General features: G+C 52.7%; 1 protein-coding gene across 1 annotated transcript in view; it reads left to right on the forward strand.

The window, feature by feature from the left end:
• Positions 1 to 17552, forward strand: part of DDX4 (DEAD-box helicase 4) — a 52202-nt gene that overhangs the window by 4216 nt on the left and 30434 nt on the right. Inside the window, exons 3-6 of the mRNA XM_037038512.1 lie at positions 4307 to 4367; positions 11032 to 11109; positions 13054 to 13131; positions 15143 to 15193. Of these exons, the coding sequence (XP_036894407.1) occupies positions 4307 to 4367; positions 11032 to 11109; positions 13054 to 13131; positions 15143 to 15193 (268 nt within the window). The remainder of the gene's footprint in view (positions 1 to 4306; positions 4368 to 11031; positions 11110 to 13053; positions 13132 to 15142; positions 15194 to 17552) is intronic.

Consider the following 17552-nt stretch of genomic DNA (forward strand, 5'->3'; position numbering starts at 1 on the left):
GAAATAGCTTGAAAGAATTGGTCTGTCCACAAGCAAAATTTGTAATAATTGTTGAGATAAGCAAGTTTGCGTCTTCTCCGTTCACAGCAATGCTATGGTTCTGAAGTAGCAGGAAAAACATGGTCCCTGGACATCACTGGGTTGGCAGACCTAAGGAAGTGGAAGTCCTGGAGCCTGGGGAAGATTTCTAACAGTTTCTGAGTCTAGTAGTCAGCAGGGTGCGGGAGAGTAGTGTCTCCCCTCGTGGAGGACGCAGAAGACCATGTGTGCCCAGTAGGGCCAGCTGTGGGCGATGGACAGTGAGCTCCTCCCCGAGTCTTAAGAGAGGGGGCGAGGGCAGAGTGGCCACAGGCCCCGAGGAGGCTGAAGAGGTGGTGGAGAGGCCGGTGGAGCTGGTCCAGAGAGCGCAAAAAGGGAGTGCTTTTGAAGGGGGGTGGGCAGGGAGGAGACAGCAGACTCTGGTCCAGACACCAGGACTGGCTGGCCCCTGGAGGAGGTGGAGCCGAGCCTCTGGCTCTTTCTCTGTCTGCCTCTGCCTGCACTTGCGGTAGGTTCTGTTGCAGCCTGTGGTTGATGACCTCAGCAGGAGTTTTGATTGCTACATATTTTTGTTTGGGGAAATTGCTTTTACTTGGAAAATGCTTTTGCACAGAAATTAGGGCCGGGATTATAAGCTCTTGTAACAGTCGCATTTATCTCTGAGCTTTGGTGGTTATTCCTAAATTTCAAGGTGCTTTGCTCTTTCCTGTGTGACCCAATAGCCCCTGGAACCTCGGGTCTGTGAGCGACACCCGAGGCTCGGAGTGGCCCGGCTCTGCCCGTGCTGGTGGAGTGGCGTTAACAGCACATGGCAGTGGATGGAGGGGTGGAAGGAGGGGCCGCATGTCACCTGGGTGTGAACAGGCTGTGCTGCCCAGACTGACGAGTCAGAAGCAGGGGTGGAGGGCGGCATCGTCTGCATCGTGGGACTTTAATTTGTGTGAGACTAAGGGAGGAGAGCTGTGTTCAGTATTTGTTCAGAATTCACACGTGTGGGGCACGCTGTCGGGCGGGACCTGTCCATGCTGTGTTTTGGACAGGTTCCCTCAGCTCTTCGGTGCGAGGCCTGGAACAGGAGGTGAGGTCTCTGTACTCAGCGCAAACTGGTGTGAGGCTCTGATGCCTCCCAGGGGCTACTGGGCCTGAAACGCCAGTGGTATCTGCAGAGGCCCACACAAGGCTGTGGGCACTGGACCTTCATCTGGGTGGGGGGATGGCGTCTTCAAGGTTCATACGTTGTCCAGCTGGAAGTTTGTTTGAGGAGCAGACCTACTGTATTTAAAAAGAAAAGCAACTCGGCATGTGAAGAGAAGCACTCATTTGCTTGGAAAAGATAAAGACTTAAAAAAGCTATGATATTCCATATGGAAAATAACACGAGTGCTTACAAGGGAAAAGAAATCTGTTTATCGTAACGAACGGATGCTTTGCAGCTGCGGCGAGGAATGCTTGTTGTGGCTTGGGCTCTCGTGTACGCCTTTTGAATCTCTACATTGGTTCATTCGGACGCCTTAAAAGGCCGCACGTGGTTGACAGTGAAGTGCCCACAAGTGGGCCGAAGAGAAGGCCTGTGGCCCACCCGGTGTGGGGGGCTCAGTTGCTGTGTCCTACAGGCAGGGGCAGGACAGGTGCATTCAAGAGCCAAATAATTATCAGTAGTGAGAAGTGCTGTGAAAAAAATTGAGGAAAATGTGTGTGTGTGTGTGTGAGAGAGAGGCACGCACAGAGAGACAGAGGTGGTCGAATTGCGATGGGCGGAGAGGACACCCTGGCCTGGGACAACAGGATGCCCCATGCAGAGGCCCCGAGCAGGGCACAGGCCCGGGGGCCCAGGGCCGCTGGGACAAGTGACTGCAGTGTGGGCGGCTCGAAGCAGCAGACGCTGGTGCTTGCTGATGTCCACGGTGCAGGCGTGCGCAGGGCTGCACTCCCTCCGGAGGTGCCCCAGTGAGTCTCTGTCCCCACAGCTGGGAGTGGCAGCTGTCCCTCGCGTCTGTGCCTGCATCTTGCATCAGACGACACCTCACTTCCGTTGGTGTCGTCTTCCTACGGCCCCTCTGTGTCCCCACGGACACCCTCTGCCTTTCTCTCACCAGGACACTTGTGAGGTCGGGGAGGCCCACCCAGGAGACCCACAGTCTTCAGTTACATGTGTGAGGACTTTGTCCAGATTCGACTTGACCTCTGCGAGGCAGGTGGAACAGGAAGGCAGAGAAGGGAAGGGAAGCCGCGAGCGGTGGGGTGGGGGGTCCTGGTGGAGCTGTGGGCGCGAAGGTGGATGTGGGAGGAAGAGGACTCTAGGGCGCAGGCTTGGCTTTTCAGTTCCAGTGACCAGACGGGTGCCGGTGCCGTTCCCTGGGAGGGACTCTACAGGAGGCGAAAGGGTTAGGGCAGGACAGTATGGGACGTCTCTGTGCATTGTGATCAGGGTGCAATGCTGGTGTGATCCCATGTCAGGAAGGATGCCAGTCTGCAGGGCCTGTGAAACTGTTCTTAGGAGAGGACTCTGACTATAGATACGAATTCGGGCATCTTCTGTGTGTTAGTGGGACTGGAAGGCGTGAGATTGGGTAGAGTAATGCTCGACAGAGGAACGCCTGGGTGGCCGAGCTGTGAGCCCTGGGGCAGTCCAACGTCAGAGGCCAGTGAGGAGCCGGAGGGGTCTGCGGAGTGGGTGGCCAGGGGTGGACGGAACCAGGGTGGAGTGTGGCCGAAGGCCAGGCAGGGTGCCAAGTGGGGTGCTGCCCCGAGGTTGCACCACCCACAGCAGCCCCGTCCCTTGTTTCCGGGTTGCCCGCCTTTCTGTGCAGAGGAGGGTGGAGGCTTGGGCTGGGAGGGCTGGAGAAGGGGCAGAAGCTGGAGGGGAATAGGGTGTCAGTTCTTTCCAAGGTGGTGAAAAGGGTCAAGAACTTCGTGCTGAACTGATTATAGTGAGCGCATTTTTTGATATTTCAAAATTTGCCTTGAAATTGGTAAGTTCCGTGTACGGGGGAGACTAAATTCCAAGCCTGAAGGTCACCTGATACCAGGTTTCCAGTCCTTTAAGCCAGAGTCACTCACTTCCTGTCGGCTCTGCAGCCCTTACAGAGCCAGCCCTCTGGGGCTCTCTTCACGGAGACTGCCCTGGGCCTGCGGAGGGGAAGAGGCCTCTAGGGCTTTTCTTTGAGGGGAAAGAGGGTCACTGGTCGAGTCTAATGTCTGTCACTCTCTCCTGTGCCCAGCACCCACCGATATCGAAGGCCTTTCTGTTCCTGGGAAAATGACTGGAAGACGCTCAAGCTTCGTGAAAGCCACTGAGCGTCTGTTGTGAAAGACGTTTTAGAAACTCACCTGGGGCCGCCTGCCGTGGTGCTCTCTCCTGGGTTCGGGCTGGAGGGGTTGCCGTCGAGGCAGGCCCTGTCTACACGCGCTGATTCTGGCCACTGCCTGGGGGGTTTCAGAGCACAGCCCCCTCGGGCAGCGTCTGCGAGAGGAAGCCACGGACTGGATTCGTGAGGAGGCTCCCAGAGGTGGAAGGGAGTTCCCTTGGGAGTGGGTTCCTTTGTCCCAGCTGGAGCATACGCCTTTGTCTCGCTGCGTGGAAACCGGAGGGGAGCCTTGCAGGCAGAGGTCCTGGGCCCTGTGCTGTGGGCGTCCCTCTGCGCTGCTCTCCGCCCGCCCCACCCGTGGGGATGTGGCCCTGCCCGTAAGGACCCGTGGGCATGTGCGCCATGCCCTGTAAGCCAGGCGGGGCGTTGGCAGGGCGACACTGTGTCTCTTTGTCCCTCAGTCAGTGTTCGCTTACAGCATAGTGTTTGGTTGTACTTCTCAAGTTCACGGTGGCTAAGACTCCACTTCCGTGGTCAGCAAACTCCTCCCATACAAAGCTGGACAGTGAGTCCTGCAGGCTTTGCAGACCTTCCAGCCTGTGTTGCAGCAGCTCTGTGGCTAGAGTGGGGGCCACAGCAGACCCGCCGGAAGGAGAGGGTGGTCGTCGGTGTCCCAGCCGGCTTCCTGTCCAGGAACAGGGGTCCTCCAGCCTCAGCTCACTGCTGCAGTTTGCCAACGTCTGTACTAAGGGGTGTGTTAATGTGCTCTCCATGGGAAGCTGGTGTGAAGATTTTGGGGCAGTTGATAAAGGAACATCCAGTGACCCAGGGTAGCTTACAGTCCCCCATCGTTTTGTTCTGAACAAAGCCCACAGATTAAGGTTTGCCAGTGTCTGTGAAGTAGACGACACAGTCTCGTTATTCCAGGTAGAAAACTCGTCTTCTCTTCCTCCTCACAGGACAGGTGTTCTTCTGGAGCAAATGGGGACACTTTCCACAGGAGCCCGGTCTCATCACCAGGTGCGTGTTAGGGCGGAAGGCGGAGCCCGACCAGGTGGAGGGCTTTGTTGCACGGACGAGAGCTGCCGTGTAGACATCCTGGAGGGGTGTTTTTAAATGTCCTAGAGAGACCCGTCTTTTTTGGAGAGTTTGGGATGGGGACCGCTTCCGTTAGAGAAGGGAGAGGGGCTTTGTTTGGCCGGGAGGGTTGTTGGCCCGAGGCCTTTGCCCAGCCTGGACGCCACATGCTCACAGGCCTCCTGGGCCTCGCCAGGGCCTCACCAGGGCCCTGACGAGAGGGCCGGCCTTTGGACTTTGGAGGTGAGACCGATGCATCCACGGTGACCTGTCCAGTAGTGTCTCTGGTGCCTGACACTGGGTGTAGGGAAGGTCCCAGGAGGGCAAGAGACACGGCCCGGGAGGCAGCCGCGGTGCCCCCACCACCTGTCCCGCTGGCCGACCTGAGTGTGTGTGGTGTCCACGTGGATGGCGAGATGGGTGGGAGCAACAGGGCTCGGCTCAGAAGGTACCCCCATGCTGGTGGCCTTGCATTTTGTTGAAGTCCAAAGCAGGCTGAAATACTATTCCTACTGAATTAAAAAATTGTAACATAAAGTTGACCACCTGAACCAGTTTTTAAAGAGTACGGCCCAGTGGCATTAAGTCCAGCTGACTCTGGAGCGAGGCGGGAGTTGGGAGCACTGCCCCTGGTCAGAGGCCTTGGGCCCTTACGTAAAGCAGCGGAGCAGTGGGTGCGGAGCAGTGGGTGCGGTCCTATGCGTCCTTGGACTCCCAGCCGCGCCGGAGACGCGCACGCCCACTTTGCTGGGCTGCCGTCTCCGTACCCACAAAACACCGACTCCCCCCAGCCCACAGGCTGCCTTCTGTGAACCTAGTAACCGGAGCAAGGGAGAGGGCTGGGGGCGCCAGGGAGTCCGCCATCCCCCTCATCAGAGGTGGGAGGGCCGGGCTGGGCAGCCCGCCCTCCAGCGGGGAAGGGGGGGGGCGGGGGGGGCGGCTGTGAGCCACAGCCCCTCAGGTGCAGTGCTCTCTCGTCCTCTGGCTGCACTCACGTCCGCGTTCACCGCTGCGATTCTGCGCAGGACGCTGGTGGGGTTGCTGCTGCTGGGACTGCAGAAGGCTGACTCTGCCTCCGCTGTGCCAGCCGTGTGTGCGCAGGCTTGCAGTACTCCAAGGGCAAGTGGGCAGAGGTCACGGTGCGGTTGGGAGGAGCCTCATTCTCCAGGCGTCAGAGAGAAGCGACTTTTGTAAAGGGGTGGAAGTTTACTTCTTTTGGTTATCAAAGCATAACATTGTTTTGTGGTGACATCTTCAAGAAGCTGGATTGAAAGAGTCACCAACTAAAAACCAGGACTTTTGCAGCACTGTGTCCCCAGGATTCAGACCGAGAACAAGAAATCAGGCGAAGAGAAATGTCGACTGCCGCTTTCCTTCTGGAGAGTGGACACTTTCGTAGCTCTTTCGATCAAACACATTTTCTTAATTACAGAGATACATACTAGGCCAGTTAATATCTACTAAACCAATACCTAAATATCCTCTTGCAACCCCCCCCAAACCCCCCCCCCAAACTTCAAAATACAGAGGTGGGAAGAAATACAGTACTCCAAGTCCTGGCCCCCAGGTGTCACCCCACGCACAGTCTGCTCACCCAACTGGATCTCTGCCCGTGTCCCCCACACAGCGGCGTGCTGCTGCCATTGCTGTCGACATACACACGCTGCTGTCGTTGAACACACTGCCCTGCCTTCCCTTCCCTTCCCCCTCTCGTCTTCCGTACCCTCTTTGTGATCTCAGTCACATTCAGACGTTTTTCTCCTCACTGTTGGTTTCACAGAAACGGAATGCTGGGACCCTGCATCTTGCTTTTACTCGACGGTCAGGAACCGTCTGAGTCATCAGGGGTAATCCAACTCTGTCCCAGGTACTGTCAGAAAGTTCCCATTCTCTGGGTTTCAGATGTGAAATAGTAACAAGGCAGCTTATAATGGACACCATCTGGCCCTTGCTCTTCTCACTCGACTTCCAGTGTGGAGCGTGATGTTTTGCCCCTCCCCTCCCGGCACACCCACGTACACATCTTTCCTTCCCACTCTAACAGTTATCGCTCTTTATGCTTATAAGTTTGTGTATTTAGGATTCCCATTTGGGCCACACCGTTAATATGTAATGGTTACATTGCCTTTATTATTCAGCCTTGTTTTTTTAAAAAAAATTATACTTTATTGGTTATGCTATTACAGTTGTCCCAATTTTTCTTCCTTTGCTCCCACCACCCAGCCCTCCCTCCACTCCCTCAGGCCATCCCCGCAGTGTTGTCCGTGTCCGTGGGTCATACGTGTGGGTCCTTTGGCTACTGTATTTCCTGTGTCATACTGTACATCCCCGTGGCTATTCTGTAACTGCCTCTTTGTGCTTCTCAATCCCATCACCTTCTCCACCCATGCTCCCATACCCCCCTCCCACCTGGCAACCACAAAATGTTTTTTTTGTATCCATGATTCTGTTTCTGTGCTGTTTATTTTGTTTTTTTAGATTCAATTATTGACAGATACCTATTTGTTGTCATTTTACTGTTCATAGTTTTGATCTCCATAAAGAAGAACCTTTAACATTTCATATTATAAGGGCTCGGTGGTGATGAACTCCTTTAGCTTTACTTTGAGAAGCTCTTTATCTGCCCTTTGATTCTAAATGATAGCGTTGCTGGGAAGAGCAGTCCTGGCTGTAGGCCCTGCTTTTCATCACTTTGGACACTTCCTGCCACTCCCTCTGGCCTGCAAAGTTTCTGTTGAGAAAGCAGCTGACAGTCTTATGGGAACTCCCCTGGAGGTAATTAACTGCTTTTCTCCTGCTGCTTTTAAGATTCTCTCTTTACCTTTAACCTCTGGCACTTTAATTTTGATGTGTCTTGGGTTGTTCCTCTTTGTATCCATCTTGATTGGGACTCTCTGCACTCCTTGGACTTGTATGTCTGTTTACTTCCCCAACTTAGGGAAGTTTTCGTTCATTATTTTTTTATTTTTTATTTTTATTTTTTTCCTTTCATTATTTTTTAAAATAGGTTTCTAATTCCTTGCTTTCTCTTTTCTCATTCTGGCACCCTCATGATGCAGATTTGCATGCGTGAAATTGTCCCAGAGGCTTCTTACACTATCCCCATTTTTTTGGCTGCTTTTTTTCTCTTGCTGTTCTGATTGGTAGTTTTTTGCTTCCTTATGTTCCAAATCACTGTTTTGATTCTTGGCTTTGTCCTATCCACTCTACTCTTGATTCCCTCTAAATTGTTTTTTATTTTAATTAGATATCCTTCATTTCTTTTTTAAAAGATTTTACCTATTTTTAAAGGATAAGAGAGAGAAAGAGGGAGAAAAATGTCAATATGTGGTTGCCTCTTAAGCACCCCCTGCTGAGAACCTTGCCCGAAACCCAGGCATGTGCCCTGACTGGGAATCGAACTGGCAACCCTTGATCTGCAGTCTGGCGCTCAATCCGCTGAGCCACACCAGCCAGGGCTATATCCTTAATTTCTGACTGATTATTTTCTATGGTTTCCATGCCCTTTTTTATGCTGAAGTGTTCACTGAGTTCACTGAGCGTACTTATAAACAGTGTTTTGAACTCTGCATGTTGTAGTTTGCTTGTCTCCACTTTGTTTAGCTGTTTTTTTGGTGTTTTGATCTGTTCTTTCATTTGCTGGCTCGTATGGTGGGACTAGTTAGTTTTGTGAGAAACAGCCAGGCTGTTCTCCACGGTGCCTGCACCACCCTCACCGGCAGCGGCGTTCCTCGGGCTCCACGTCCTTGCCAGCGTTTGATGATGTCTGGGTGCCGGGCTTTGGCTGTTCTGACAGCTCTGCAGTCCTCCCCCTCGTCCTCAGGAGACATGTTCCAGGACTCCCAGTGGGTGCCTGAAGCGTGTACAGGAGGTACCGAACCCTGTACACGCTGTTTTTTCCTGTACATGCCCGTAATACAGTTTCATGTCTGAGTTAAGCACAGTAAGAGATTAACAACAGTAACTAATAATGAGATAGAACACTTATAACAATAGACTGTAATCAAGTTAGGTGTCTGTGGTCTCTCTCCCCAAAACTTCTCCTCGTCCTGGACTCACCTGTCGCTCACAGGAGGCACTTTACCACCCCTCTCGGGCACATCAGTGTCCCCAGTGTCACTGCCCTGGCATGTTGGCTGTTGTTGAGTCGAGTCAGGGTCACTTGGAGCCAAGTGCTGCGATGCCTGGACAGACAGCCTGATACCCAAGATGGCTGCTCAGTGACCAGCGGGCAGGGAGCGTCTGCAGACACTTTGGACAGAGGGGGACCCTGTCCTGTGGGNACCACCCCTCTCGGGCACATCAGTGTCCCCAGTGTCACTGCCCTGGCATGTTGGCTGTTGTTGAGTCGAGTCAGGGTCACTTGGAGCCAAGCGCTGCGATGCCTGGACAGACAGCCTGATACCCAAGACGGCTGCTCAGTGACCAGCGGGCAGGGAGCGTCTGCAGACACTTTGGACAGAGGGGGACCCTGTCCTGTGGGGTAAAGGTGGGTGCCGAGAGGGTCCACCATGGTGGTCAGAATGACACGGAATGGAAACCTCAGGAGTGGCTTATTCCTGGGATGTTCCAGCTCACAGTTTCAGATCATGGCTGGCTGTAGATCACTGAAACCGTAGACGGTGAAGCCGTGGATAAGGGGGGGTCTTTGTTCTGCCATTTGGACTTCTCCGTGTTGTTTCTGAGGTTTACTCATGTTACCAACTGCTGTAGTTAATTTACAATCACACTGCTGTGAATACCCCTTCTTTTCCAAACTTGCTTTTAATAAGTATGTTTTTAAATAATGAATGGGGCTGAATTGTATCATATACTTTTATCTATGGATATAGTTAGTTTTTCTTTTGAGAGATTTATTTTTAGTTTTAGACAGAGGGGAAGGGAAGGAGAAAGAGAGGGAGAGAAATATCAAAGTGTGGTTACCTCCTTCATGTCCCCTACTTAGGACCTGGCCCATACCCCAGGCCTGTGCCCTGACTGGGAATTGAACCAGCGACCCTTTGGTTTACAGGCCTGTGCTCAATCCACTGAGCCACACCAGCCAGGGCAGGGTTGGACTGATTTTGAGAGTTTGGTAGAACTCACCTGTAAAACCGTATCAGGCACATTGCATAGATTTAAGTACTGATTCAATTTCTGTGGGATAATTTGATTTTTATTGCTTCTTGAGTCAGTTTTGGTGAGTTAATTTTCTCAGAACTTCTAAGTGTTAAATTTAGGAGTATAAAGGTGTCCATGGCAGGTTTTTTTCATTGTGCTACAAAGCACATAACACGAGGTGTATCCTCTCAACAAACGCCCGAGTGCGCGGCGCTGTGTTGTCGTCAGGTGGGGGCAGGGCCTCGGGCTGCAGACGCTGGGGCTTCCTACCCCTGAACAGCAGCTCCCTCGTTGCGAGGTCGTTGCCTTCTCCCTTTATCACTAACACTGCTCATTTGTGACCCCCCCGCCCCCATCAGTCTTCTGGTGCTTGGTCACTCCTGCAGGTATCTGTTGATTTCTCTGAAGAACTGGCTTTGGCTTTGTTGAATCACTCTGTTGTGTGTTTCCTATGTTATTGATTACTGCCCTTTTTTCGCCTTTTGTGTGATTTTGTGTTTTTCTAACGTTCTTTCTAGTTGAGATGGCTGTTTAGCTTGTTAATTTTGAGTTCTTATTTTGGAGTATAAAAATATAGGTGCTGATAAGTAACATTTCTACCATAGAGTTCTAAGTAGTTTTAAGGTTCCATTATCAGTTTTTTTCTTCTGTGAGCTGGGCCATATAGAAGTGTTTTAAAAGTATGTTTCCCCTGAAACTGGTGTAGCCCAGTGGATTGAGCACGAGCTGCGAACCAAAGGGTCACCAGTTCGATTCCCAGTCAGGGCACATGCCTGGGTTGTGGGCCAGTTCCCCAGTGGGGGCCATGTGAGAGGCAACCACACATTGATGTTTCTCTCTTTCTCCCTCCCTTCCCATCTCTCTAAAAATAAATAAAAATCTAAAAAAAAAAGTACCTTAAAAAAAAGTACCTTTCCAAGTGTGAGGGGATTTTAAACAAGCTTGTTTTTGTGTACCAGTGTGTCCTCGAGTGCACGTGGACACGGTGGGTGTTCCCGAGCACGCCCCCCTCCTGCCAGGGACTCAGTCCCTCGCTGGTGGACAAGCTCCGCCCAGGGCAGCTCTCGCCCGTGCAGGCTCCTTCCAGCCGCTCTGCTCGCTGTTGCTCACGTGACCAGGGCTTGCACAGACGTCTCTGTGTCTGTGCTCCCACGTGTGTGCGTGCAGAGGGGAGTCCGGCCAGCACACTCTCAGACACGTGTTTCTAATTCGGACCACGATTGGCGGGTTCGAGGCTCCGTGCTGTCTGACCTCTGCTGCTCTCCCTCGACCATGTTCCCTGGGAGTGCTCTCCGCCTCCTCAGTGTCCAGTGTCTTTGCTTGTGAGTGACATGTAGTCACCGCTCAGTTTGCTGGGGGGATGACCTGTCCTTCTCCAGAACCCGCTCTCCTTGTTGCTGGATGCAGTCCCTCCACTGAGCGGTCCGCACACTGAAAGGGGGTGACATGGGGTCCGCTGGCCACTGCCACCTGTGGGTCTGACTCCTGCACCTGTCGTTCGCTTTAGACTTGGACTCGGGACCTTCCCAGAGAGACCATTTCATGACCAGGGGATTCGCCTCTGGGCGGAGTTGGGGGAACAGAGGTAAGTAGGGCTGTCTGCCCTTAGTCTGCACAGCCGTGTGGTGGTGCGTAGTGCGGGGGTGGGGAGGGGGGCCAGGTCTGCGGGGAAACTTGGGTTTCGTCGGGATAATCAGCTCATCATTTTTTCAAATGCCGTTCGTTGGTCTTTCTGCTGTCATACTTTTGGGGGCATAACACCATAGAAATAGTTTAATTGATCAGATAGGCTGATTAAAGGTAGTTAAAGACAGACCTACCACTTAATGCGTGTACTGTGAGGATGGATTCCCAGCAGTGGGCAAGGTCACCCGAGCTTCAGCGGTGGGGTGGGCGGGGCTCGTCCTTAGGTTTTGTGCTTCTGAAGAAGAGGGCGCATGGGAAGCACTTGCGCCGTCTCATTAGTACTGTGTCGAGAGGTTACTTCTCCAAGCTGGGAATTTACGTTGTTGCTTTCAGAGCAGCTGCAACTTATCGGACAGGTGATTATGTAGCCAAAGACCTTCCGGGAGCCCGTCTCTAGGGTTAACCACACAGTGCGGAAAATACTCCGTACTGTTTTATTGCCCCGTCCTTATAGTGCAATAAAATGTCATTAGAACCTCACATGAAATTTAATTAAAAATACATATGACCACTTATTTTTTATGGACTGTTATAAGCTAGGGCTAATTAGTGATTTTAAATATACATAACACTTACTGTTGAATTTATACTATCCTTTAAAAAACTGTTGATATTTCTAGATAATTTTATTCTTTGGAAACTAAAGGTTGATGTGTGTGTGTGTGATATTTTATTTGATATTTGGAAAACTTAATTTCTTGTTTAGATACAATTAACGCAAATGTGAATTTTATATTCTGACATGTTCCTGCTACTAATGGAAATTATTTATTTGTTAACTGTACATATATACTTATGTATACTTATCGCACCTTCAGAACCGGGCGAAAGCTCTGGGAGTCCGCTGCTCAGACCCAGTTTTGCAGGGGCTCTGGGTTCCATAGAGCCCTCGGCCCGGTGTTGGGATGTCACAGAGATAGCAAGAAAGTTTACAGGGGCACAGGGCAGGGCTTTACTGTGGCCCAGCGGCAGTTTAAAGTGGCGCCTTCGCCAGTTTGGACCTCTGTTACCATTTTTTGTTTTAAATGACCCTGCTACTTGCCATAGCCATCTGCCCTGTGAATTCTTAGTGCAGTGGGACAGAAACACGTGGAAAGAAGCGTCACTGAAAGGAGCTGCAGGCGGAGTGCTGGGAGTGTGGGTAAGGGTCGCTCAGGACGGAGGACCCAGGAGACTCCCCAGCAGGGGGGCCCCTGAGAGAGGCTGTGGGGGCATGGGGAGCGTTGAAGGGGACGCAGAAAGTGGGGCACACCTGGGGAGCACAGTGCGAAAGGGCTGCAGATACAGGAGCCTGCGCTGTGGGAGGGGTGGTGTTTGGCGTGATGGGAGTGGAGCGAGAAAGGCCACCGTGGGGACGTCTGTGGCAGGAGGGGACTCGAAGGACAGTGGCTCTCAGCTTGTCTCTGCAGCCCACGGTCTCATCCTGGTTTCAGTTTAGAAGCAGAGAGATGAGGGCGAATGCAGTGCTAGAAGGCAGCGTAAGGGACACGGGACGGCCGAGGGACTGGAGAGTGGGAGGTGTTCAGGGGCGATGGCTGGCGTCAGAGGTGGAGCGCGAGTAGCTCTCAGTGAGGACGAACACAGGAAACCGGAGCCGAGTTTCTGACGATGGCCGGTGGTTGAAGCAGCAGCTCGGCGGTGACAGCTGTGCCTCGGTCTGTTACCGCCCCGATGCCGTGGTTCCGGGGCTTTTTAGAAAGGAGTTGGGCATGTTACCACTTCTGTAAAAATTTCTGTGCTACTCTCTCCCTGCCCTTGAGAGCCCTGCGAGCCTCTCAGTGCCTAGTTTCATGACACACGTTCTGCTCCGTGTTGCACATTAACTCTGTCTGAACTTTTCCAGATGCTGGCCAGGGCAGTAAAAGGGAGGCACCCTCCGCAGTGGGCAGCTTTGGAGCCGGCAAGGGCTTTGGGAGCAGAGGTAACCTGCTTGCGATGTCTTACCGCGAACCTGGGTGACCACACCTTCTCCAATCGTGGGGTTCCTGTATCCCCGTGATACACGAAGAACGAAGAACGTGTGCCGCCCGGTCCCCAAGAACTCGTGGGGTCCCCGCCACTGGGTGTGCCTGCTGCTCCTCTCTCCACACCAACTTCCCACAGGCCAGCCCTGTTTTGTTCCTCTGTCCCCAAGACCCCACCCCTCCCAAATAAGAGACCCTGTCAGTTTCCGTGGTGAACTTGAGTTTCCATCTTATTCTTGAGCTGAGCAAAGACCCATTTAGAGCTTTGAAATTAAGCGTTTCCCCTACAACCTTTAAAAACTGTAGGTCAAAAGTAGAGTTTAAGTTCAAGACCAGTAAGGTAGGTGGGAGACTTTCCCAGGTGCTTGGGCAGCCCAGCGTGGGACTCTCCTGGGGCCGGGAGAGTGGGAGGCGAGGGCGCTGCGAAGGGCAGTAGCAGGCAGGCCTTTCCGGAAGCAGTGTCAAGGTGCCCGTGGTTCAGCGAATGAGTAACTAAGAACTTAGGTGTGTGGTGATGCAGTCGTTCCAAAGGGTCGTCTTTATTTTGAAATGATGTGTCTGTCCGAGGAAAAACTTGCTCTGTCACCGAACTGTGTATCAAGGCTGTAGGGCAGCGGTCCCCAGCCTTTTTGGCCCCAGAGACAATTTTGGGGGGAAGACAATTTTCCTCGGATGGGGCAGCTGGAGGGGACAGGAGACAGAGCTGGAGGTAATTCCAGTGAAGCTTCGCTGGCCTGGCCGGCCTGCCACGCACCTCCTGCTGTGCGGCCCGGCTCCTCCTAACAAGCTGTGGCCTGGCGTCAGTCTTCGTGGGGGTGGGGGGTGGAGGTAGGAGGGCTGGGGCTTGGGGACACCTGCTGTAGGGTCCTTAGTTCTGTGTGGTCGTTGTGTGTGTGATGTCCATGGAGTTCGATGCTGGAAGGGATGTTAGATTCCCGTGGAACCTGACGTGTTAAGTGACTTGGTGTGTATACATTTTCCATGTACATTTAGCATCTGTCATTGATTAGTCTCCGAATTACAAAAACTGTATTTTATAATTTAGATTAAATACTCATTGACAGGCACTATCTTCACAATTTTGAAGCATATTATTTCTTTAATAGCTTTGCACTAAAGATTCTTTTAAGACTCAACATTCGAAAGTGTTATAAAAATACTACCGATGGATGCTTTTAAACTGAGTTTTAGAAACACGTCTCTGTGCTCCACAGATGCATAAATCTGGACACGTTTTTATTAAATGAGAAAATTGAAAGCAGAACTTGGTGAAAGATGAACATTTTAAAAAAATTATTTTATTTAATCCTTACACCTGAGGACGTGTTTTTCTTGATTTGAGAGAGAGAGGGAGCCAGAGGGGGAGAGAAAGAAGCATCCATGTGAGAAGGAAACACTGGTCCCCGCCTCCCTTATACGCCCCGACTGGGGTTCGAACTAGCAACCTGGGTGTGTGCCCTGACTGTAGGGGTGGAACCCGTCGTATGGGACAATGCTCCAACCAAAGGAGCCACCCAGCCAGGGCTTCAAAAGGTATTTTTTATAAACAAAATGTAAGTTGGCAGAATTTTCTTTTTAGTAAGAAGGGAAAAACTACTGAATATTGGATTATAATTTAGTTGCACTGTCCTCTGGCAGATGAAGAAATTATGAGTTAATTGGTAAAATTTTCAAAGTTGTGCACTTTGATACTGACATACACCCTTGTTTTGCTGGTGTGCATGCAGAGGGGTGTGTGGCCTTAGAGGCGGCTGACACAGTGGCCTGCACGGACCGACACAGGCGGAGACTGTTGTGCAGCCCGTGTGAGCCCTCCTCAGTGTGTCAGTGGAGAGTCGTGCGTGGCATACCCTGTTCCAAAGGGGCAGCGTAACAGGGAGTCCCTGGAAGCTCTATGTTTCCTGCCGCGGAGGTAAGACAACTGTCGTGTCCAGAAATTTTGCGAGTTTAACTTTATGTTTTGTGCAGGCTTCTCAAGTAACAGACTGGAAGAAGGCGATAGCTGCGGCTTCTGGAGAGGTGAGCCGGCGGTTTTCGCGGTGACTCGTGACGCTGAGTGTCTGCAGAGCGCACTGAAGCGCAGCTAAGATGAAGCGTGTTAGTCTGTCCCGACTTAAACCCGGGGCTACAAAGCAGCTGTCGCCAGAGCCCTTGCCAAGCGTCCGGGCATCCCGATGGGGCCCCTCGCCAAGCGCTTCGGTGGGTCTGTGGCAGGGACTTTTTGAATGCTGTGCTGCCTTAAGAAAAAGGTGGTATCGGAAATAGCAGGTCAAGAATGAAAACTGCACTTTCAAACATAAATGCGGTTTGGGACATGCAGGTGCCCACTCAGAATCAAGTGGAGTGGCAGCAATTGAAAGAGGGAGAGAGCATAGATCCCTGCTGAAGCCAAAGGTGCCTGTGTCGGAGGTGCTGACCCTGGCCTGGAGGGGCGCAGGGGACGACAGGACCCAGGGTCCAGAAGTGGCCTCAGGGCTGGGCAGCGCCTTCCAGGGAGAACCTGGCCCAGTCGAGGTGGAGGAGGCCTGGGCCCTGGTGGTTCTGCCGCCTCCTTTCTCTGTCACTGTGGACAGGCCCTTGGGAACGCAGCGCGCCTCGAGTCCCCGACTGGTTCCGCGTCCTGCTCTGCAGCCTGCCCGCTGAGTGGCCTGGAGAGGGCTCCCTTCCTCAGAGCCCAGGTCCCGCCGGGAGAGCGGAGGCCGTGGGGTGCAGAGCAGACTGACTGAGGACGCGTGTGAAGGGGCACTCAGCCAGGCCCAGTCACGGTGCACAGTGCACGCCGCCCGTTTTCACGACGTTCATGAGACTCCATCTGACACCCTTTGGAGTGAGGTGGGGTGTTAGGTGTGAAACGAGACTGTGCCTCCAGATCGCCAGCCTCGGTCTCCCGGCTCCTCTGCCTTCTCCCCTTTCCCATTCAGATGAAACCAGACAGCACAGCACTCATTTTCCATTTTACTTGACCTCATCTCCTAGTTTTTTAACCGGCTGAGGTCCAAGATCATCCCGCTTATCCAAGACCTCACCCCGGGGCTTCTTCGCGGGAGCCCTTTGGGGCTCCCAGAGCAGCTGCTCACAGCACGCGGGCCGACCCCTTTCCTCCAGTGCTCCGGTTTCTCTTCTGGGGGGCCCTCTTCTGGTCTTGCTCTCAGTCCCCCTGAAATTAAACAGCCCTCCCATGGATCGAACCCCCGTCATCTCAGTGATTGGCGGCAAGCCCAGGAGCTGCTCTGCTCTCTCCGGGGAGGGCTCTGAACCCGGGTTGGACCCCAGGGCCCCCAGTCCCATCGGCTGTCTTGTCTTGAAGACATACTTGACTTCTCTGTGTGACACTGTCTCCGCTTGTGAAGCGAGGGTGACAGCCACCTCACCAGGTTTCTGTGAGGACTCAAAGGCAGCACGCGAGGTTCGCTTAGAGCAGCGCCAGACCCCACGCTGAGGCCTCTCTGTGTGGCCGCTGTTGGTTTCGTGCAGCTAGCAGCTTGTGACTAATCTTGGATCATTATCCAAGTGTTGTTTGTGCTCAGCTCTATTTCGTGCCTTTACAGAAGTTATATTTTAAAAAGGTAACTTTATTTCTAAATAAGACTCGGGTGAGGCTGGGAAGTAGCACCGAGGGTTTCCCCACCCTTCCCTCCCACCGTGATCATTGGACCCTCGTCCACCCCTCCCGAGGCCAGCAGCCCCGTCACTTCCCACGCAGTGAAGTAACTGTGCCTTTGTTTGAGGGGAACCATTGGCCAGAGATCATCTGAGACCTCTTTCTCCTTGCCACGCCCCTAATTAATCGATAGATTCTTCTCTAAAGCAATAAATGGTAGCTTTCATCCTCGTTATTCCAGGGTTAACCTTCATTCCGAGATTCTCTGCCCCGTCCTGCCCTCGGAGCGCCCACCCCTGCTTCTCAGAGACTGACCGCCTTGGTGGCGGGGGCTCTGGGAGGCGGGGGCTCTGTGGGAGGCGGCCCCTCGTGGTGAGAGCGGTGTTCGTCTCGGGCCGACGGGCGCTTCGCACAGCGCAGGGCGCCCCGGCTGTGCTCTGTGACGTCCTCTCTGTGACTAAAGGTCTCAGATGTTAAGTACTGGTCACATACACAAAGGTTTTTAAAAATTCTCTCCACTTTCCAAGCGTGGCTTTGTTGGGATATTCCTGAAAGCTTGAGGTCATTACTAAAATATATTATTACCGTAAGTGTTACATTAAAAATTATTCACTCCTTGCCATCACTTTATACTTTCAAGATAAACTCCAGGGGTGGGCCTTGGGAGTTTGTTTTCAATTGGCTTTGGAGGTAACTGTCAGGCCGCCTTCCGTGGGCGGGCCGCTTACCTGTGGGGGGCCCCTGGCGGGTTCCTGGGTGACGTCATTAAAGCGAAGG

This window comes from Sturnira hondurensis, unplaced genomic scaffold (assembly GCF_014824575.4).
Source record: "Sturnira hondurensis isolate 20B ecotype Veracruz unplaced genomic scaffold, ASM1482457v3 Scaffold0024400, whole genome shotgun sequence".
Taxonomy (NCBI): Eukaryota; Metazoa; Chordata; class Mammalia; order Chiroptera; family Phyllostomidae; genus Sturnira; species Sturnira hondurensis.